At 53.4% G+C, this 21,772-nt stretch overlaps 6 protein-coding genes across 6 annotated transcripts; 3 read left to right on the top strand and 3 right to left on the bottom strand.

The window, feature by feature from the left end:
- Window positions 1-1,317: 1,317 nt before the first annotated feature.
- CABS01_01858 (Not1 domain-containing protein) lies at window positions 1,318-3,395 on the bottom strand (the record flags this gene model as incomplete). Its single annotated transcript, XM_060535237.1, has 4 exons — window positions 1,318-1,378; window positions 1,436-1,946; window positions 2,020-3,079; window positions 3,141-3,395. The coding sequence occupies 4 exons, from the start codon at window positions 3,393-3,395 to the stop codon at window positions 1,318-1,320; spliced, it is 1,887 nt and encodes a 628-aa protein (XP_060398426.1).
- A 1,108-nt stretch (window positions 3,396-4,503) lies between these two features.
- CABS01_01857 (D-tyrosyl-tRNA(Tyr) deacylase) lies at window positions 4,504-5,149 on the top strand (the record flags this gene model as incomplete). The annotated part of the gene is made up of 4 exons (XM_060535236.1): window positions 4,504-4,510; window positions 4,573-4,751; window positions 4,806-4,848; window positions 4,914-5,149. The coding sequence occupies 4 exons, from the start codon at window positions 4,504-4,506 to the stop codon at window positions 5,147-5,149; spliced, it is 465 nt and encodes a 154-aa protein (XP_060398425.1).
- Window positions 5,150-6,175: 1,026 nt separating this feature from the next.
- On the top strand, window positions 6,176-7,358 carry CABS01_01856 (cyclophilin type peptidyl-prolyl cis-trans isomerase/CLD; the record flags this gene model as incomplete). The annotated part of the gene is made up of 2 exons (XM_060535235.1): window positions 6,176-6,539; window positions 6,598-7,358. The coding sequence occupies 2 exons, from the start codon at window positions 6,176-6,178 to the stop codon at window positions 7,356-7,358; spliced, it is 1,125 nt and encodes a 374-aa protein (XP_060398424.1).
- An 848-nt stretch (window positions 7,359-8,206) lies between these two features.
- CABS01_01855 (GTPase-activator protein for Ras-like GTPase) lies at window positions 8,207-12,043 on the bottom strand (the record flags this gene model as incomplete). The annotated part of the gene is made up of 1 exon (XM_060535234.1): window positions 8,207-12,043. The coding sequence occupies one exon, from the start codon at window positions 12,041-12,043 to the stop codon at window positions 8,207-8,209; it is 3,837 nt and encodes a 1,278-aa protein (XP_060398423.1).
- A 3,412-nt stretch (window positions 12,044-15,455) lies between these two features.
- On the top strand, window positions 15,456-15,770 carry CABS01_01854 (uncharacterized protein; the record flags this gene model as incomplete). Its single annotated transcript, XM_060535233.1, has 1 exon — window positions 15,456-15,770. One exon carries the CDS (start codon window positions 15,456-15,458, stop codon window positions 15,768-15,770), a length of 315 nt encoding a protein of 104 aa, XP_060398422.1.
- Window positions 15,771-19,853: 4,083 nt separating this feature from the next.
- CABS01_01853 (glycosyl hydrolase family 47) lies at window positions 19,854-21,668 on the bottom strand (the record flags this gene model as incomplete). Its single annotated transcript, XM_060535232.1, has 1 exon — window positions 19,854-21,668. One exon carries the CDS (start codon window positions 21,666-21,668, stop codon window positions 19,854-19,856), a length of 1,815 nt encoding a protein of 604 aa, XP_060398421.1.
- Between the last annotated feature and the right edge of the window lie 104 nt (window positions 21,669-21,772).

The following is a 21,772-nucleotide window of genomic DNA, read 5'->3' as shown; positions in this document are numbered from 1 at the left end:
TTGGGAAGGAGGCAAGTTGGCAGGTCCGCGACACGCCCGGGGGAAGGAAAGGTGGGCCTCGACAACCTTCTAGAAATCTTCCATCGCTTGTGCAAGACCCTGTCAACTTTGTCGGAAGGTGGTGATGCATCATGGCCCTCCATTGGGCCTGCCGCTTGCCCCACTAACCTTAAGGTACTTTCTTCTCATGTTCCACCCTCTCGACCTTAGGTACCGGTAGGAGTCTCGTCACGTTGTGACGCTCTAGATTTGCAGTACCATGTCAACATGCTCCTTTGCACCTGGCGAATCGTCACCACCTTAGCCAGCAGGTAGGTAAGCACGCAGATGAGAGACTGCCGCTTTGCCGCCGTCGACTTCCTTACTTTGCTCTTGCTTTCCTGCACGTATATGCCGCTTCAACAGTACTGGCTACCCTTACTGGCCTTGGCCCGTCCAGTCATTTCGCTTCATATCGACGTGCCTCATACCTCCTGGCCATGTTCGCCCGGCTTGTGATAACACAAGTGGCGGAGTGATTTATTGCAGAATGCCAATGGTTTGCGCTGGCTGGAAAGCTTGATTGCAACCCTCCACAGTTCCATGCTTCGTCATTGTCGCCTCAGCCCTGGCATTGGTTCTGACCATTCGGAACGCCCACCGGCGCATCCATAACCCAATTCGTCCTGGGTGGCTACGTACGTCTAAGACTTGGAGAATCGTGGGGGATAAGGTATTCGTCAACCCACCCGCTGGCGGCTATGTTTTGTGTCACGCAGAAACGGATCCACACGGGGCAACTGTCGGGGTGGCCGGAGCTTCCAAGGAGCCTGGAGGTCCTCTTCTCAACTTATTTCGGCCGAGCCTGGATCCGGGCGCCGGGGTGCAAGCCGTCATCGACTCCCCCCAGCTCCTAGAGCGTCCAGTGAGGTGGTTGTATGGAGTACTGGAACAGGCCATCTCCGATAGGGCCAGAACACACTGCACCGACCGGGATCTTAGTTTGCATTTATGCTGACCGCCGAGGACAGGGTCCCTGATATCATGGCAGGGCAAACGGCCTTGGCGGTGCCGAAAGTGCTCAATCTAAGGTCACGCGCATTGCGAATAGGTTGTCTTGTCTTCATGTGCAAAAGCCGAATTGGAGCGGCCTGTAGCCTCCCCCTTTCATAGCCAGTCAATAGTCAGTGTACTTCAACAAAGGTGAGCCAGATAGACCTTGGCTGTATGTTTCCGCAAAAAGAGGCAACGCCGTTCCTCCCGATACCAATGGTTTGAGGCCCCCATCCCAATTCGAGGCTACGCCTGGCATGAAACCCCGTAAACCTTGCTGCCTATTCATACATCGTCCTCGAGGAATTTGTACGCGAACTTGAAGTCCGCCTTTCTTCGGTTCATCCTGCCCTTTGAGTTAGCTTAATTACCTCAGTTTAACGTCTTCAAGAAAATAACTCACCATGTGCTTTCGTAGTCGAAGAAGCGGTATGTGCCCTGCTCGAATTCCTCGGTGATGTTCTTTGGCTCTTCGTGGCGCTGGAACCAGGTTTGATATTGCTTGTGGAACCGCCAGCTCTGGTCCTTCAACGCCTTGGCGGCAAGGTATTGCTGGGGCGTGCCTTGCTTGTAGTAGAACACGTAGAAGAGCGTGTCAGGGTCGATCCGTGAATATAGCCGCGGGTCATCAAACAAAGGGAGTGGCTCTTGAGGAAAGCCAACGCCGGTTGATGTCAATCGCAAGTCGGGACGGTACGTTCTGGGTACATCTGCATCCATGATGTCGGGACACGTAGCCTGGCTGGTCTGGAGCATGCGTTGCGTGGATGGCGAGTTGAGAGGCGCTGGGCGCTTGCGGGAAGCTTCAAAAGACTCGACGAGGTCTTGCAAAGATGACGGAAGGTGATATATGGACTCTTCCTCTCCCTCTGCTGTAGCCTGGATCCCATTTGTGGCACCGTTTGTTTGAGATGCTAAAGAACATTAGTAAACTATGAAAATGGTCACGGTGCTGGGCGGACTTGCCTTTGGCTGCTCCCGAAGCACTTGCCGCAGCCTGCTCCTTTTTCGCACGCTTCTCTGCCTTGGTAGGGGCCGAGACGGCCTTTGTGTTCGTGTTTGTGCTTGTGCTTGCGCTGGCGCTCGCATTTGCGATCGGTGGTTCGCTTGGGGTTGTTGATGGTGGTGGTGGCTGCTTGGGTTCGGGCTCCTTTGCTGCAACAGGGTGCGCTGATGTCGTTGCGGGTGAGCTTGTAGCGCTGGTTTTCGATTGCGAGCCCGGCGTACTGGCAGGGACGGGTGCTGCGCCTGGCGGAGGGGGCAAGGGAGAGATGCCGATCTTGTCTGACGCTGCCGCTGCCGCCGCCGCAGACGCGTATTTGAGGCCTTCAGCAGGTCTTGCGGGGGCTACCGCTGGCTTCATCGTAGGACCGGTTGCTGCGCCATTGCCAATGATTGTCGGCATATGCAAGGTAGCTAACGCAGGCAGTGGGGACTTGTTCTGTGAGCTCGACCTGCGTCCTGAAGCAGATGCTTCTGCTACCGCCTTTGGCTTTGGGGGAGCCTTGATGATTTCTGGTTCGGGTGTCGGTTCCTCCGCTATTGACTGAGCGTCTTGCGATGAGCCCTTGTCGCCATCTTGAGCTAGGCCAAATGCGCCCTCGTCCTCGTCCAGAGCGAGCTCCTCGTACATCTCCTCGTCCTCGACAAAGTCATCGTTCATGCCATCCGAGACGTAATATCGAATCGTCTCTTCGAGTTCAGTAACCTGATCCGTGTCGACTCCGCCGTTCTCTAGAGATCTCCGAATAAGCTCTAATTTGCCCTGATGCCACTTATGACGTTCGATGATGCGCTCGATCTCGGCCATTCGTTCCGCCTTGGCAGTTTGGCTCTTGCCCTTCTTCATCGTCGCTTGTATCGATTCGGCCTCGGCTTCTAGGGTTTCGATTTGTTGCTCGAGCTCGTCGACCATGCTATTTAGGAAGTCGCTTGCCTCGGCTTTTGCTTGTTCTTGGGGATCGAGCTTGGCTGAAGAGGCTAACCCTTCCTTGGAGTATGCCTTGGTCTTCATAGCCTTCTCTACGGCCTTGAACTTTTCCATTTGCTACAGAGGGGATTAGCGGGACCGCGGGGAAGAGCTACGACCGGGGAGTTGGTAGACCAACCGTCTCGATCAACCTTCGATGCTCCAGCAAAGGAGACTTGTCCTTGATGTCGTTGCTTGCTGCCCATGTCTTGATCTGATCGCGGAGTCTCTGGAGCTTCTTGATTTCGCGCTTGAGGTTGTCCTCGAGCTTCTCTTTTTGGGAGATGTTGTTGGATTGCTCAATCTTTTCGTAAATGGCCTCGAATTCGGCGACGCCTTCCGCCACCTTTTTGAAGCACTTGTCGACTTCTTGTTGGAGTTTGCGTGCCGCCATCTTGTAGGGTTGTGTGTGGCAGAGATGAAAATGCTAAGCCTAATTACGTGTCTCGATACCGACGGGTTGGGTTTGTCGGTTGTGTCAGGTGTGTCGTGATTGACGCTGGTTTTCAGTGAGCTGTGCTCGTGTCGCAGACGGCCGTCGAAGGGGTGATGGGCGCGTTATGGGTGGATGAATGGGGGGTTTGTCCCTCGCGTGACGACTGCTACGCCGTGTTGACCGGCGTTTGTTGGTTGCGCAATACAGGTTTGCTTGCCGGGAAGTGAGGCGTTTGATGGGTTAAGGATGCGCGCATGCAGAAGAAAGAGCTGGATGGAAGATGCTGTGTGGGAGGTGGAGGGTGGAGGTCGCCAGTACCTGAAGACCGATAGAGGGTGAAACATAGGAATGTTGCAAATGGGTACTTGAAAAGCTACAAAGGGGTCCTGAGGATACGAATAATCTCATAAGCACACCATTATTAATATAACTCTTACAAATGATCATTTTTTACAATAAAATGGTCCATTCCGGTAGTGTAATAGCATGCAAGACCAGCCCCGGATTCTTTCATCTATCAGACTGAAGTTCAGGCTACTTCGACTTCGTCACTAAATATGACACGGGCCACTGTCAAGCCCAGCCTTGCCAGCTGTTTCCCGCCGTGTTCAGGGAGATACCTTATTACCGGTAATTCAAATCAGGCAAGGCAATGTGCTAATGCTATTGGTTTTGCCCTCATTCGATGGCAGGAATTTTCTGCAATATTGAAGGGCTGCCAGACAGCAGCGCTTATGACTTGCCAGGCCAAGTACCGATTTGCTGTTTGCTTCTTCTCCGTGTGGTTTGCCGCCCGTTTGCCTGTTTGTTCCCGACGTGCTCGGGTTGTAGCTTGCATTTTCCCGGGCGATACGGACTACTCAGCGGTCTCCAGCTGCTCCATTTGTGTTTTGACTTCATTCTCATCCGGGTAACAGTGTCGGAGGGATCCACGTTCCGGCCTATCAATCGTGTTTGAAGAACTTGTCACCGGAGCCAGCTTTTGCTACTCTTAGTGAGGTCTCTAAGTCTCAGGTAATTCCACTGCGTCGTCTCCAACATAGGCAGTGGTGCTGTGCAGTACAAGATGAAAGGTGAGACTGCTTTTCCTCAACTGAGCTTGTGCCTGGTGATGTGAGATAATGATCCCTCCTAGCTATCGTACAGCGGGTGCTGTCTGGGTCAGTGACGGTGGACAACGAAGTGATTTCTTCTATTGGAAAGGGACTTCTTGTTCTTGCTGCTGTGGCTCCCGAAGACACAGAGAAAGATGCCGAGAATCTAGCAAACAAGGTGTTGAAGCTTAGGATGTGGGACGACGATGCCGGCGCAAGGGTGCGTTTGGTCAGATCCTGACCACTACAAAACCTCCATCTAATCTTGTCTCAGTGGAAGAAATCAGTCCCGGACATTGACGGAGAAATTCTCTGCGGTATGTAGGCTGCCGTTCTGGGCTCCTGTGACGGGCCTTTTCATGACAACTCCTAACCCTTACAGTGTCCCAATTCACGCTTTTCGCAAAGATTGTCAAGAACAAGCCGGATTTCCGCCTCAGCGCAGGAGCCGAGGATGCCAAGAGGCTCTATCACCATTTCTTGCAAAAATTGCAGGATAGCTACGCCGCCGACAAGGTCAAGGATGGACGCTTCCAGGCCATGATGGCTGTGGCTTCCGTCAATGACGGACCGGTCTGTGCCCTTCGAACCCAACGACAACTGGTGATTCTGTCCTAATTCAAGTCCAAAGGTCACATTTGAGCTCAACACAGAGTCGGCACCTAAGTCCTGATCGCTCTCGAAGTCTTCCGGATGCCATTTGCCATGGCCCAAGGTACTAACTAGTGCAGCGTCGCCTGACACAAGCCGGGGATTTACTCGAGCGGAACCTAGGTACGCCAGAACTGCAGCTTGGATCCTGTTCGTTCGAAGCGTCAAGAAGCGATGACAAACAGTAATGGACCTGGCAGGCGGTCCGCCGCGGTTAAAGATAGATTTATATGCATCATACTTCCTTGCCTTAGGCGTGGAACTTTGCACATAGATGCAACTGCGATGGGCTTGTCATTTTTCAGAATACCTCAGAACGCAGGCAGAGACATTGCAACTCAATTACATCAACGCTGCCTGCTTCAGCTGCATAATTTCTTTCTGCCTTATTTTCCCGTTTGCCTCACCTTGTCTCTTCAGCCTAGGTAGGTACCTAGATAACATACCTGCCTACCTTACCTATGTAGAGATGCATCACCTAAGGTACACAGCAGCGAAGGCAGGCACCTCATGGAAAAGCCGAGGACAGGGCAGGAAAGAGACATCGGTAAGAATAGCACCCTCTGATTGGCCCATTCTAAAGCTGTTGCTCCTTCCCGGTGAAGCATGCAGGTAGTGAGCAGCCGGTGGTGCGACTGCCCCGCGCACAGGCGTCCGAGCTACCAGAAAGTTCCATCGTACCTTCCCCCACCTTCCAGGTTAGCTCTGGGCTGAAGCATTTATCGTCCCCCTCCACCACCATCGTTCCGAGGATTAAGCTATACCTTGCCTCAGGTACCTTACTTCCTCGACTCAATTGTATGAACAACACTTCTCACGTTCAACGTGAATCAACGACAACTTCCTACCAGCTTCGGCCCAATCATCGATAACCTTTCACTCCGGCAATCTCGTTTGCGGCAACCACATCTACCCCGCACTACTGGATCGAGTACAGAATCCTAGCCTGATCAACCTCAACGAGTTCAACTTGCACTTCAGAACGTAGTCACAATGTCCGCTGAGGGAACCGAAAACAAGGCCGCGCGCTCGCGCGTGTTCTTTGATATTACAGTCGGTGGCAAGTCCGCTGGCCGTATTACCATGGAGCTCTACAACGACCTCGTCCCCAAGACGGCCGAGAACTTCCGCTGCCTCTGCACCGGCGAAAAGGGTCTGGGCAAATCTGGCAAGCCTTTGCACTACAAGGGCTCTATCTTCCACCGCGTCATCAAGCAATTCATGATTCAGGGAGGTGACTTCACGGAGGGCAATGGTACTGGCGGCGAGTCTATTTACGGCGCAAAGTTCGAGGATGAGGCTTTCCCTAAGAAGCACGACCGTCCCTTCCTCCTGTCCATGGCCAATGCTGGGCCTAGTAAGTACTCTTCTATGCCTTGATGAGGGAGGCTTCTTTCTGACAATGCTATGTACAGACACCAACGGCTCTCAATTCTTCCTCACCACCGTCCCGACGCCTCACCTCGACAACAAGCACGTCGTCTTTGGCGAGGTCCTCAACGGCAAGTCCGTCGTTCGCCAGATCGAGAACCTCCAGACCGAATCAGGCGACAAGCCCCTCAAGGACGCCGTCATTGCAGACTGCGGCGAATTGACCGGAGACGCCGCTCTCGCAGCCGATGTGAAGGCCCCGGACGCCATGGGCGACACCTACGAGGACTTCCCCGAGGACTGTGCAACCCCGCCTGATGCTCAGGAAGTCATCAAGATTGCTGCCGCCTGCAAGGATTACGGCAACAAGGCCTTCAAGGCTGGCGACTTCAACCTCGGTCTCGAGAAGTACCAAAAGGGCCTGCGCTACATCAACGAGGAGCCCGACTTGGAGAAGGAGCCCGCTACTACCAAGGCGGAACTCCAAGCTCTCCGCTTTACCCTCAACAACAACTCGGCCCTGCTCAACATCAAGCTCGAGGCCTGGGATGATGCCGCGAAGACGGCTACGTACGCCCTTGATGTTTCCGGAACCAAGGACGCTGACCGCGCCAAGGCCCTCTACCGCCGCGGCTTCGCCAACGTCCGCCTTAAGGACGAGGAGAACGCCATTAAGGATCTTGAAGAGGCGCACAAGCTCGTGCCGGATGATAAGGTCATTCTCCACGAGCTTAATGCCGTCAAGCAGAAGGCGGCCGCCCGTGCGGCCAAGGAGAAGGCGGCTTACAAGAAGTTCTTCCAATAGATGGAGCCACTCAGCGAGGGCGCAGCACGTACCGTACCGGGGACTGGACGGGGAAACACGGCATAGAAGCAGTGCGACTGTGATGGTATGAGGCAGAGCGAAGACTGGTGGATGACGATTCTATGATCTGGGCGACTAAAAACAAGGGAATTCTCTTAATTAATTGGAACAACTCGGGGCGTAAAGAGAAGCAGGCACTGGAAAACACAAAGAAAATTCATGGGTAGATACCTCGACTGAAAGTTCAATATCATTATATTATACACATTGCTCGTTTCGTTTTGTTCTAAAGGGAAATGAAATATGCTGTGAAGAGTCTCGTGGCGTGAGGCTGAGGCAAGACACGTAAATGCTAGTCATGATATGTCTGGGTATATTCATTCGTGGCCCATGTTGCGACGGCTACCTACCCTCCAACCAGCTCAAGAAAAGTTGGCGAGGAAGAAGAGACGAACACGGGATGGGTTTGGGTGTAAGAAGAAAGTGAAAAACAAATAGGGCCGACCCTCCCTCCAACCGAATGCATCAACAAGTAGAAAGGAACCTTCCCAAGCAGGCTCCATTGATGAACATTGTGCAAATGGAGAAACGCCAGAGGTAAGTTCAGTCGATCCTTGCCCACCCAAGACTGCCCTCGATTCCGGCGCAGGTGATAGTAATGCAGAAGAGGCGCTGCCCTTCCGCACTCTCTTGACGCTCCAAGCTGGGCGTATCCAGACATCTTCCTCGTTAAGAATGCAGAGACTTTGGCTCGTCATTCGACCATTGAAGTTTTTTTGGTTTTGGTTCGTGTGCGTGTGTATCGAAATAGTGATGAACAAAGGGAAATGAGTGGTAAATAAGGAACATCAATAGCCAGTGTTCCACGATCGGTCGAGATTCTTGCCGCGTGTTGTTGATGGAGACGACTCAGGTGAATCGCTCCGCCCGAACGGCTTCATGATGCCAGACAGAATATGACGGGTAGCCCTGCCATTCCGCTTGAGCGTAGCCAAATGCGAAGACGCGTGCTCTGAATGTCCAGCCGCTTGCCGCAGGGAGCTGAAATCTCGGCCACGACGGTGCTCACGACTTCTTCGCGTAGGAACATCGATCAATACGTCGCTGCCAGCCGAACCAGGTGGTTGGTAATTGTCTTGGTCAAGCCAAACTGTAGACGTGTTCGCTGAGGTCGGTGCTGAGTGATTGTTGTGATGTGTGGAAAGGCTCATGGAATCCAAGATGGCAGAGTTATGATCCATAGCGTCGGCGAAGTCGGAGGCAGGAAGGGATGCAGTCTCGTGAGACGAGCCATCCAACTTCGAGTAGCATAGGTCGGCGCGCTCCTGTAACACCAGACACATTTCATTGAAGATGAGAATGTCGTCTTCGCCGCCTACAGGTTTGACTACCTCCCCATTTCCGATAGGATTGGCCTCAGTCCACATCTTAACTAGCGCTGCGAAATTGCGAGCGTGATCAATCAAGTGAGGCAGTGCAGGGAACCCTTCTCGTGCCGTTGGTGATAGTCGTCCAAGAATCGCGATAGGTGTCGAATAGGATGGACCTAGGGCGACCTTGTTGCGTTCGACGGGGATGGCGCAGATCGTGTCAATGTAGTCCTTGACCGACTGACGGTTGGAGCCCAGAAATTTGTTCATTGGCTCCATCCATTCTTCCTTCTTACCAAACGTAGACAGGTTTCCAAGGGCCTGAAGTGCCTTGGCAACCAGTGTGAGCGTTCGCTGTGCTCTGGGTCTAGGGTGATCCCTTAACAGACCAAAGAGCTTGGGGCTCAAAATCGCCGGGCAAATGAAACGGAGGAACAAGAAGCCCGACACGCTCGTGTAAGTGACGGTTCGTAGCCAGTCGCCGTAGCGATCTTCAGCCACGGCTCGTACATATTTGAGGATTGAGCGAAGTTCCGGTGGGCATTTCGTGGGCTCCTTGCAAATACATTGCCACACCTCCGTTGTCAGCTGAATCAGTCTTGTCCAGTGCTCCTGAATGTTTTCACCAGGTTTGAGCTTGCTTGGGTCGACTTCGCAGTTGGGGTTGGTCTCGTTGATCTCGAAAATCTTGGCTTGCAACATCTGCTCGAGATACTCCTTTCCTGATCTTCTCATATGGAACTCAAGCGCTTGCGTCAGCAGCGTATTGCCTCTGAACAACAAGTTGGCCTCTCCTGCAAGAGATTTACCCATGTCACGAAGAATCTGCTCTCTGTCACTGGATGACTCCATGGACTCATTCGATTTCAAGCGGCTGCTGAATCGGTACTTCTTCATCTGGTTTTGGCTGCCGCCAATACCGTCGATCTCGTCTTCGACTAGTGTTTGCAGCCATTCATTCGCATGACCAGACACTTGAAAAATGTTGAGAAAGATTTCGGAAAGCCGCCGCAAATTGCCGGGAAGCGCATCAGCAATCTGAGCGGTCAGACCGGACGGAAAGCTATGAAGCAAAGTGGACAGCGCCTGGTATTCCTTAGAATGAAGAACAACGAGCTCCTCGTGATGGAGCTTCACAAGCATTGTGCCCATGACCTGCTGTCGTTCGTCATAGATCTCAAGCCACCGCTCGAAGTCTTTGCCGGGTTCGACATGGTCCAAGGGGATGTCAACGGAGCCGCAAAGAATCTCAGTCAGATTTCCCGTCTTGGGCAGCCCAAGTGATGCCTGCAGTTGATGGCTGAAACTTTCCAGGTTCCCGTCCACTCTTTTCAGAATAATGGAAAGGAATGGCATAGTCGGCGGAAGGTCCGAAAATTGGTAATCTTCCCGCCAAAATGGATTCTTGGTTCCAGTCTTGATCGTTGATCGAGCGCGGACCTCGCCATCCAGTATGACTTCTGTCAGGTAGTTGCCCATCAAAGGGTCTGCGTCCTTGGGCTGTCGGTCGATGAAGCTAACGTCGGGAGAACAAGTCTTCGGTCTCAGTTTTGCCTCCGTCACCCGCAGACTGATCGTCTTCTCAATCCTGAATATCTCGCCGGAAAGATCTGACTCCAAATCTGTAACCTCCATCGCTCCTTCGGCTGAAGGCGAATCCAGTCGGAAAATGTCCGGCAGCGCGAATGCTCGAAGAAGAACAAACCAGACTTCGAATAACAAGCGGTTGTCCAGAGCAATGTACACAGGACGGAATATGGACAGCTGTGTAGATATCGGAGAGTAGTGTGGGAAAATGCCGATGCAGTACTCTTCGTCCAAAACTGACCGGTTCAGCTGTTGAATAGCGCATCGAGATAGTTGGGATAGTTCGACCACAGCGATGACAGCCTCGCCGTCTCTTGTGGTGAGTCGAACCTCTCCGTTTTCTTGAAGGAGGAGGGAAACAACCCGCCAAGAAGTAGTCGGCGATCTCAGATCCCTCGTAGAGGGCCTTTTCACGATGGCCCTCGGCGAATTTGCCAAGCCCTTGTCCCAAAGTCTCACTTGGCCGACCTTGATGAATGCAGTTGTAGTCTTCGCGGTTCCATTCTCAGAGCCACGCCTTCTTACTGCTGGACGCAGGGCGGTAGGCGCAGGACTTCGATTGCCGTTCGAAAGTTTCACTTTCGGAGGTCGAAGTTGTTGCCAGCAGAGCAAAGCTGCAAGCCAGAGGTCTGTTTCTTCTGCTAGAAGCGGATGAATTAGAAGATCCAACGGGGGCTGGATGGGACACGAAACGTCCAAACATCTTTTCCCATCAGGTAATATGACTGGCGCAACTCGACATCCACGGAGGTCAGAAATGAGGGGGATATGAAATGGCCCATCATGTCCTGAGTCGAACATCAAGCTTCCCTTTTCTTCGTCAACGTATGCAATACCAAGCTGCCATGGACCCCGGGGGTCGGTCTGAAATTCGATTTCACCTCTCATGCGCCCACATAGATTTTTCATCATGAGCAGAATGTTGTTCGCATTTTCCGTCGGAACGGGAATGGGTAGCGAATCAACAGAAGGCGTTGAGCTTGTTGGCGGAGAAGTTGGCCGGGAAGACTGGCGCTTGATCAGACGTTTCGTCGACAGCTTTTTCTCTTTCAGGCTGTTTGCGACACCTAAGGGAATTTCCGAGTGTCGGGCCGGGATGACCGAGGGGAATCCCAAGGACTCGATGGGAGGCGGTGGGGAGCGAGCATCGTCGTACAAGGGCTGAGATCCAGACGAAGAAAACGACCCCACACGCTGGCGGCCCTCTCGGGAGGCAGCATTCATGAACTGCTGGCGTAGTGCGCCGTCCATGGTATGTGTCCTAGGCCGAAAGCTGCTTTGTTGCCTCAGAGGCGGACTAGTTGAATTATTCTCGTAGGAGCTTCCACCATATGTGTCATTAAACACCATTCCCTGTCGTCTCGAGAAGTCTCCCGGGATAGATCTCGGGGAGGTTTGAGGGGAGTTCGACGTGATACCGCGGGGTATCTGAGGAGGGACGGTCGGATCGAATGCGGCGTTCGCGGACGGCGTCGGCGAGAGGTCCGGATGATGATACTCGGGTGTCACGGCGCGGATCGTGGGGTTCGACGGGTGGTTAGAGCGGAATGATGTGCGTAGATTGGAGTTTGAGACGCGTTCCATGCCGCGAGACGACGAGTCTGCGGACAAGTTCTGGTTCTGGGATTGCTGCCAATTGAGGCGCGGCGTAACGTTGTGAACCCCGTTGTGGTAGGTTCGTCCATCCATTCCCGGTGGTGCCATGCTCATTCCATGGTTTGTCCTCATTTGGGGTCCGCCCGCATCTGAGGTTTGGTGATTCTATGTGCGTCCCCGGAATTCGTCGTCTCTTCCAGAGCTGCACCTGAGCGTCCCACCACGTCTTGCTTTCCGTAACCTAGCCAGCACGCCTTTCTGCCTCTTCCGAAATTGAGTAATGGCCGATCAGATTCTGCTTCCGAGGATAATGTGTGTGCCACCACGCAACAACAAGCATACTAGTTGCTGAGCGGTATTCCTGCAAGTCGCAAATCGGGTCTTACAGGTGGGAGTCGAGTGCGAAGCCCGTTGAGCGGTGGTGACGCTTGATGTCGTTGGGAGGCGGACGACTTTCAGCTCCTGCAGCGAGAAAAGTTGGTGCGCAGCGAAGCCGCTCCAACAGGAATTTCGGCGGGCTTCACAATGCGACACGGAACTGTGGTGGCCAACTGTTACGCCAGCCCTGGGCAAGGCAGAGCGACGAGCGAACGGGAAGAGACGTAGAAATGGATCAGCGGCGGGATGAGAGGTTGAGAGCGGGGGATTTTTGGTGGTAGATCCACAGGTCCAAGGTGGGATGGTGCAGGGTTGCAACGATGAGCGGCCGTTAGAGCTCGAGGGCGAGGACGGGGGCAGTTCGGCTTCGTACGGCGTTTGCTGGTGCTGTCAAATGTCGCACAGGTGACGGACGAAAAGGGAGTTTCGTCCCAATGGAAGCGGCAGCAACGGGTGTCGGGAGGCGGCGACGGAGGCGGTAAAGAGGAGACCTCCAACGCGGGGGATGGAAGTTGGGGATGTCTGAGCGAGACGAGAACGGCGCGTGCAGACAAGAAGCGAGGAAATTCGGCAACGGGGCGAAGGGGGAACGCGGTGTTGGTAAATGCAGCGATGGCGCTTTGAGTGGGTTCGAATGGTATTAATTGCTTTTTTCCCTCTCTTGCTCTTTCCACTTCTTTTTTTTTTTTCTTTCGTCGCTTCGTTGCAAATTCTTGGGGACCCAGAACGGAGATGGAGCCGGGGAGCTAAATATTATTGCTGATTATGTATTCGGCGAGGTGGAATCGATCACCAAGGATGTTGCTGCTTGTCCATGGACTTGGTCGGCCAGCATGCTGCTACGGCTTGCATATTAAGGCTGCTTCAAGCTCCAGGGTAGAACAGGCAATCGGGCAAGGCCTGTGGAACCACGGAGGATCAGGGCAGGGAAGATGGCGAAGACTGGGGACGGGGCTAGTTGGCAAGCGAGATACCCAATGTCAGCGGAGGGAGGATTCGACCATGTGCTGGGAAAAGCAAGCGAGGAGATGGCATGGATAAGGGTTGTCTGAAGGAGAGTTGGATGGCTGGGGGGAAGGCAAGGCGAGAAAGAAAAAGGGCTGATGAGGGTGATGTAGGTATTGGAGGGAAGGGGTCTAATTGCTGGGCAGGCCGCACTGATAGGAAGGCGAAGTTGTTTGCCTGCTGCCCGTAGATGGATCCGATGCTGCAAGTTGTCGAGGGAGAATGAGGCCAAGGTGGCGGAGGAAGTGAAGTAGTATTCGGGATGCAATGGAGGCCAGGGATTGTCGGTCTGTTGCATTTGCTGCCGTGGTTTGCGTGGAGGGTATAAGATGGGAAGACGAGGTGATATTTGCAACAACACAACTGTAACAGAAGGAGGAATTCGGCCAGGCAAGGGGGCGAACGGGAAGACGTGACATGAGCGAGGCGGCAAGCGAAGCGCGAAGGAGAGGATAGAAAGAAGCAATAAAGCATAAGAGAAGTGACTTACAGACGGGAAATGGGCAGATACGTTTGCGTTGTCTTTTTGGGGCGCCCGTCAAATCCGAGAAGGACGAGGCCCTGGCAGGATACCGGAAGATAATGCTGCTGGACCAGGTGCCGCTGCCAATAGGAAATCAACGGCGGTGCTGCAGGGCATGCAGATGGAACGAGACTATATCGAGCCAGCCAAGAGTTGGTGGTGGTAATGGTGGTGGCAGTCGGTGAGACAAGGCCCCATGGGTTCTTTCTTGCAGTTGCAGCTGTGCACCCCGGGCGAGAGGAGAGCGTGGGGACTGGAGAGGAGGCGGCGAGAGGAGAGGAGAGGCAAGATATCGACTGCAGACTGCAGATGGGGGATTTGTTGGCCGAACAATCCGCCGACGACAATGATAAGGCGCCGGTAGTTGAAACGGAACGGGGCGGGCTATCGGTAGAAAGTCGTGTGATTCGTCAAGATGAACGGAGTTTGTGACCAATTCGTGGTTGGATTGGCGACGGAAGGAGAGTGAGAGAAGTTCTGGTTCCTGAAGCAGTGAGAACGAAGAGGAGAGAGAGAGGGAGAGAGAGAAAGACTCGAGTCCCAAGAGGGAGGAGGATGAAGATGAGAGATTCTTGCTACCTACCTACCTTAGGTAGGTACTGTCAGCACCGAAGGTATCCCTATGTATTGGTCTACCTACGCATCTATGGCAAAGTACATTGGCACGTTGAGAAGGAAGGTAAGGCAAGGTAGCTAGGTAAGCAAAAGTAAAGGAAGGCCCCTTCCTCGAGGTGAAGTGGTTCGAGGTGAGGTAGGTCAGGAGGGCAGGTGCTGCTCGTTGCTGAGGTACCTACCTGCCTTACCTAGGTAGGTATTGCTGTTGCTCCTACCGTTGCCATTGCCATTGCCCAAGTTGCACCTGCTTGCTTATTGCTTCTTGCCGCGTGCTTGGTGCTTTGCTCGTTGGGTTGCTTCCATGCTTGCAAACCTACCTCAACTGGCAGGTACCGCATGTCCACCTGTACGTCTTCCATTGTTTTGGGTCATGTCTTAGCATACACCGCACCTCGCCCTAAGTAGTAAAGCTCGACGGAAAGTACTTTGATACATCTGGATGGTCTTAGATGCGTATATTAAGGGACAGTTACTTTAAGGTAACCAACCTATTCGACGACCGGCTTACTTACCTCGCCTCGAAATGCATCGAAAATTATGTGTTAATTTGCCAATGGACCCTCCGAGAGGTCGATGAAAGACTGAAAAACGGCGGGCGAGCGCGATAGACTCGACACAAAGCAAGGCTTCCAAGACGAGGCCCCCCTCTCCCCAATGATGGACTTACGGTACCTACCCAGGTACGTAAAGGTAGCCTCCATGTCTCTCATCGCACGTAGTCCTTCTTGCACGACCACCTCATGCATGTATCTGACTCCTAGCCGAATAGCATCTTCAGGAACCTAACAAGGGCCAAGCAACCTCCCTACCTCATCTGTGGCTCCCCTTTCGTTGCTCAACTTCAAATGCCGGCTTCTCTTTTCACCTTGTTCGTTGTGGCCATCGATTGCGGCGCGTGACCTTGCATCATGACGATCACCTCACTACAAGAACTCAGAAAGCAGGCTACGCCGAGCGTCGAGCTCAAGCGCATCAAGCATAATTGGCTCAATCTCATCCCTTGGGACGCGCGAGGCACGGACAATGACGGTGAACAGCATCAGGTGCCGCCCTTTGCTGCTCGACCTTGCCCGGACTAGCCGCTCAATCGCCCAAGGAACAAGCCATGGCTGTTTGTGCTTGCTTTTCTCTCGACTACGTTCGCATGTCTTGTCTCGAAGCTGGCTTACTCTAATAAGCAGGCACTGCAGAGTACAGACCTATTTCGCGGCGTACAACGGATCAAGGATCATCCCGAGTTCCCTCTATACGCAAGCTTTCAGGCAGGGGAATGCGACGAAGCTCAGTGGCCAGGGGACTGGAACCAATCCAAGTTGCCAATTAAAAGGCAATTGCTGATTGACGCTTTAGTGGCATTGACTTCCTTGCCATGACGGAAAGGAACCGACCACCGATAGATTAACCTCGACTTGAATCTTCTGGAAGAGCGTTTGTCTTCGAGTAAGTACTTTACGGAGTACCTCACGGGGTACCTTACTTTACCTTACGGATAGACGTGTTATTTTTGCACAGTGGAGCGCAATCAATGGGACGAACTAAATCCCCGGATTTCTGCAAATGTTTCGTGTCTAGCATACAGAGCACGAACTCCTTAATAAGTAAAAGTAAGGTATCTTATGCGCGTCTCATCTCACGGGCCGCGACTTCGTCCCATTGTCAGCCGGATGATGGGCAGCACGCAGGTACAGTAACGGCACCCCCTTTGTTCCTGCCGTCTTTCGTCCATTCCATTCCATTCCATCCCATCCGCCTGTCTATGCCGTGCCAAAAGACCCGTCTGTCTGGTTCATCCATCCCTTTCACCTCCACAGCCGCACCCCACAACACGACCTCTTCCAACATGCTCTATTGGCTTCATCTTCCATCCAACCTTTCCTCTCTCTCATTCGTGATGTTAAGAGAACACATTGACCACGATCGCTGTGGAATTTTAAATGAACTCATACATGGCCATTCTGACTATCCCCCTTCGACTTGTTTTTGGAAGTACCAGCTGGGTGCCATAACAGAGATACTAAGAACAAATCTGCGGGAGCAATTCCTCCTGACACCACCCCCAACCCAGCCTTTCGAGGGCCAAATGTAGCCAGGTAGTCGGTCGCCTACCCGGCAACAGCGCGACGCTATGCTACCTCATCCCAGTTCGACCCGTCAGCATCGCCCAGCAATGTATCCTCCTCCCGGCTCACGGCCACTGGGCCAGGAACCATTACCAAGATCTATTTGGGCGCTGATCCAACAAGTACCTAAAACGCTCCAAGCGCCGCCTGGAGAGCTTGCTACCTCGAGGCTAAGACGAAAGAAACCCAGCTTGCTGGCCTACGCCATGCAACGCACAGGTACGGGTCGCAGGCTTGCAGCGGCCTTCTGCACTGATCCTTTCCCTCCGCACCATCACCCATCAACCGGCCCCCAAAATGTTGCCGGCGGCCGCGTTCCTCCCTTCTAGAGTCTCGAGCGAACCCGAGTCACCGACTAAACAACTCGGTTCGGATGAGATTGACGGTGGGGGCACGGGGCGCTCGGTACCTGCGTCCGTTTATGTTTCTAACGTTATAGGCGCGGAAGTAGCGCAAGACACATTGGTCCAGAACAAAGCTATAAAGACGCTTCTCAACTCATGGCAGGCATCATCGGTCCGTCATGCCCACCCACGTAGCCTCGTTGGTAACCGGTCTCAACTTCTCATTGTGGACAGTGTTCCTCCGCGGACCGTCTCGATTATCAATGAGTCTCGTCTCTCGTCAGCGGATCATCTCCAACACATATTGTGGCCAGAACCACGGTCCACGCTTCTTCAAGCCTAGACTAACCAGCAACAAGTCAAGCGCAACGATGCGAAGGATTCAGTTCTGCTAGTCAAACATAAGCGAACTGGAACCCCACATGGCCCCCCAAACTGTTTATCCAGGCGGAGCCTACACGATTGGCGGATTCATTGTGAACACCGGCACACGTATGAGTGGGTGCGCAACGCAATCGCAATCAATGTCCACCCATCTATCATCTATGAGCGGGACCTGAAGGACCAATATCGACTGCATATTTTCAAACCAAAAACCTCCGATGGATAAAGTGAACTGCAACGCAACACAAAGCGGCACAGTACCACGACACATCTCAAACACTACAATCATTTGCAATTGCTCACCTTGCTGATTCAGCCTCCTGACCAATTTCCCGTGCGCCCGAACCTGCGACTTGAACAACGCTTTTCCCTCTCCACAAACTCGGACGGATGATTATTCCATCTGCCGTTGTGCATGAAGATCGTTCCCCAAAAATTACGCTGCTGGGGAGGGTGGCTCTGTGTGGCCGCTCGGTACCGCTGGTTGTGCGACGACCCGCCGCTAAATACAGACTCACGATAATACGGATACATGCCCCGCGACTACGGATGTACATAGCAGCCCGGCACTCGTTCCTGTAAGGTGAACACTCGGGCCTCGACTCCACCTCCCGGAGGCAGTGGATCATCATATCGGTCTCATACTGTCTCGAGATCCAGAAACGGGGTTTGCTGATCACCTTTACCACTAGCGCCTTGTTTTCTTTCGCAAAAAGAGAAGATAGGAGGCATATATCCGGCTAGGACCCGCGGCCATCGCACAGACGATGAACCCACTGTCCCATCCCCTGGGGCTTCCAGAGTATCCATCTCCCAGAGTTCGGTGGTATTGCTGTTCTCGCCTTGTATCGCGGAATAGGCAAAAAATGCTGTGGTAAAGTGCGCGAGGGGAAGGGGAAAATAACTCGTCTTCATTGAGCGGAACGATGGGCGCAAACGGATTCAATACTCTTGATCGTTTCGTCGTCAACATCGGTGAGTGGAAAAGAAAGCTCAACGCAGCGGCTTCACGACATGGACCCCAGGCAAACCCGTGCTGCTGTGGGGTCATCTACGGCAATCTAGAGTGTCTGGTAAGACTGGAGAGACGACTGAACAAATTCGAACCGGGCCCTTGCTGTCACCGTTTGCTTTTTTCTTGCGTCGAAAGACACCTCATTCAGTCCCCTCTCTGTTCGTTGGCTCGCCCGAGTCTCCGAGTTGGGGCTCTGAAGATACCGTAAACCACTTTTGGTCTTTTCAGCCGCCAAGCAGAGATCCGGCAGGTTTGTTTTTTTTTCCTTTCTTATTTGCTGAGCACTGCATACTAACCAGATCCCGTCGGCGAGCAAAGCCATGTTTCAAACCCGTTGCTGAATTTTGTGGTTGACGCATGGTTTGTATTTGTAGACTGGTTCTGGCGGATATGGGTAATCTGCGAATGCGCCGCAGCCGCTGCGCAAATCCGAGTCTGAAGGCAGACGTTTGGCGGCAACTTCTTGCTTCTCTGAGTATCTGAGGAGTAAGGTTAGGCTTGTGCTAACTGTGAGAAGTGGTGCATCTGGGAATGAGATGATTGCGGTTTCGCTGTTATAGTTCTCGTGAATGGTGCTCGCGGCTACTTTAAGAAATGAGGGATAGGTTGCGTACGTGATCGCAGAAACCTACACAGCTACATAGCGAGAAGGACATGATACCTCCCACCAGAATATGAAACCAGGTGGCGGTTGAGTAGCAGGTTATATAAAGAGCCCAAGTCCAGGTTGACTTTCTAGGAGCATCTCCTGGCTTCCCGCTAATTGTCTCTGGACGTTCGTCAAGAGTGCATCATCGTTAGACTCCAGCCTTTATAGCGCTTTGCCAATCAACGATGTAGAAAGAAGGAAATGAGATGAGGCAAGCAGGGCTCAACGAACTGTCTGCTCGATGACGATACGTGCCCGAGCTTTCGGTCTTTGGCCATATTTCCCTCCCCTTTACCTTTGCCTCTCTGAGCCCCTGAGTGACAGATTGTTTGGGTTCTGTAATACCGTTCGATGAACCCTGTCTTGTTACTTGACGCCAGCTCGTCTCCGAGGTGCTTCTCGAGAGGTGACACGTTATCAAAACAACGAGCTTTCATGTTCCAAATACCTTGTGCTGCTAGCACGTTTACCGACTACATGCAGTGTGGTGTAGTTTGATTCATACCTGACTCGGGCTCTTCATCTCTCGTTGATAACAATGTATATTCCATCGACTGGGAAGGGTTTCCGAGGGAGAGATGGCTGTCACAAGGATTCTTCAAAGCGCGCCGAGGTGGAGCAACTCTGTCATCTGGGCAGGAGATTCGGGGCATGAATGAACGAAAGGTAGTGGTCATAGGAGTCAAGGCATTGCTCGAACAGCCAGTATTGAAAGCAAAGGAAGAGAAGCGTGAGGTGGATTTATACCATTTCCTTGCTTCTAAGCGAAGACTCGCAACGTGCCGCGCCCTCTTCTTGTCTATACTAGTGCACATATGTATCCGCCCAATGCAATGAACCCATCTAAAATGCTCCTGATGCTAGCGCTCCCACCAGTCACCATATGTGATGGTCGTCTCAAGTATAATTTTACTTGGACTGCTCCCGAATTTCCGCCTCAGTCTCGACGTGATCCGTCCTCTTGGGCCGCTTGAACGGGTGTGCTTCCGTGTTGAGCACCCACTCGTCCAGACTAATCACGTCGGGTGGCGAAAAGATGAGATAAAAATACTTCAGCGTCTCAGCGAACCAGAAACTCTCCATCGAGTCCGTCTTGGTCGTCTGCCCCGGCTGAACATTGACGTCGGCAATGGAGGAGTACGCCAGCGGCGTCTCCGTCGCGCGCCGGATGCTCTGAAACATGTCCCACGCAACATCGCGCCACTCGTCGTCGCCCGTGATGCGGTACATGTAAAAAATGCTCTCGATGGCCTCGGGGCGGAGCATGTAACGGCTGTCGCGGACCTGCTTGACGCCGCCAGGCACGTCGCTCTTGCTGCCGTGCGTCTTTTGATCCCATTCGCAAGCACCGTGGTTCGGCTCGTTACAGGGGTGGAATGTCATGATCTCGGGCATAATGCCCGTGGGGAAGACTTTGTATGCCCAGGCGCATCCGCGGGAGATCTTTTCGCCAATGGTGACGTACGAGTCCCGGCCCAGGAGCTTGCCAGCAAGGCCGTACATGCCGCCAGCGAAGCAGCCCAGGTGCTGCATCTCGGGCGTCAGGTCGACGTTATCGCCGTGTGCGAAGGCGTTGCCTGGGATGAGGATGTCTGTTTTATTAGGAAGGATAGGCCTGAAAAGAATGTGCTTGTCGATGACGTCGAAAGAGTCTACTGTGAGCTTCCCGTACTCGCTGTCGAGACCGCCTAGCAAGGCATGCATCTTGGGCAGATACTCGTAGAGGGAGTCGGCCTGGGCGCCAATCGTGAAGGAGCTGTCCTCCACCTTCTCATCGCGGTAGTTCATATACATGGGCCACATGCCGGGCAGCTTGCTGCGCGTCTGCGTCTTGACGAGGAACTCCTTCACTCGCTCTGTGGCATCGTAGTATTTCGCATCGCCCGTCAGCTGGGATAGGCGGGTAAATTCCATGGAGAGCGAGCATCCCGCAGCCGAGGACTCGCGCTCGCCCACTCTTTGCGTGCCGTATTTGGCGTCGGAGAACTTGAACCAGAAAGGCGGCATATGGTTCGGAGTATCAAAGCCCATGTACAGCATGTCACCCAGCTCAACGGCCTTAGCCAGCAAGGCCGGCTCGCCACTCAGGTCGTAGGCGCTGATGAGGCCGCCCAGGTGGCGGATCGTCGTCTCAAACATGTTGGCAGCCGTCTCCGTAGTGTTGGACCAGTCGATCAGCGCGACAGTCCTAACGGCCCGGCGGAACTCATCGTGCATTCCCATGATCCATAGAGTATCAAGGCCGTCGACCAGACTGGCCGACCAACCACCAAATGTGGTTTTGCCATGGCCCGATACGGGAGTAAGCTCGTCCCACGTCCACGCGTTCTCCTTGTAGCTCGCCCAGCTCCGCCGGAAGGCATGGACCACAGCGGCCCGTCTCGACTCAGTCTGCCTCTCCCGATCACGGTCGCCTTTCCCATCGTGTGAAAGTTTCTTGCTCGTCTTCTTTCCCGCCTGCTTTTTGCTGCTGTCGAAATCGTACTGGACTCGTGGTAGTTCGACGGGAGTGCCTTTCGGAGGCGTACGCAGCGGCTTCTCTAGAGGATATTCGGGCTTCAGGCTCGCCCAGTCGTAGCTTGACTTGCGGTAGCGGATGCCGTTGTAGTTGAGGGTTCCAGCGCTCCAGCCGGCGGGAAAGCCGGTATGCCAGACCAACAACAGTGTCAGGGCAATGCCCAGGTAGATTGGAACCCTCGCGGGTCGTCGGCGTATGGTGATCATGTTGGCGGCTCAGGGTACGGGGATAAAGAGGGCAGCGGCAGCATTGCTCGGCGCAACTGGTTACTCATGTCGTTTCCCCGTCAAGACGAGGTGAATGACGGCAG

This window comes from Colletotrichum abscissum (genome assembly GCF_030869225.1).
Source record: "Colletotrichum abscissum strain IMI 504890 chromosome Unknown Scaffold_3.1, whole genome shotgun sequence".
In the NCBI taxonomy this organism is placed as follows: Eukaryota; Fungi; Ascomycota; class Sordariomycetes; order Glomerellales; family Glomerellaceae; genus Colletotrichum; species Colletotrichum abscissum.
This window is presented reverse-complemented; position numbering and strand designations above follow the sequence as displayed.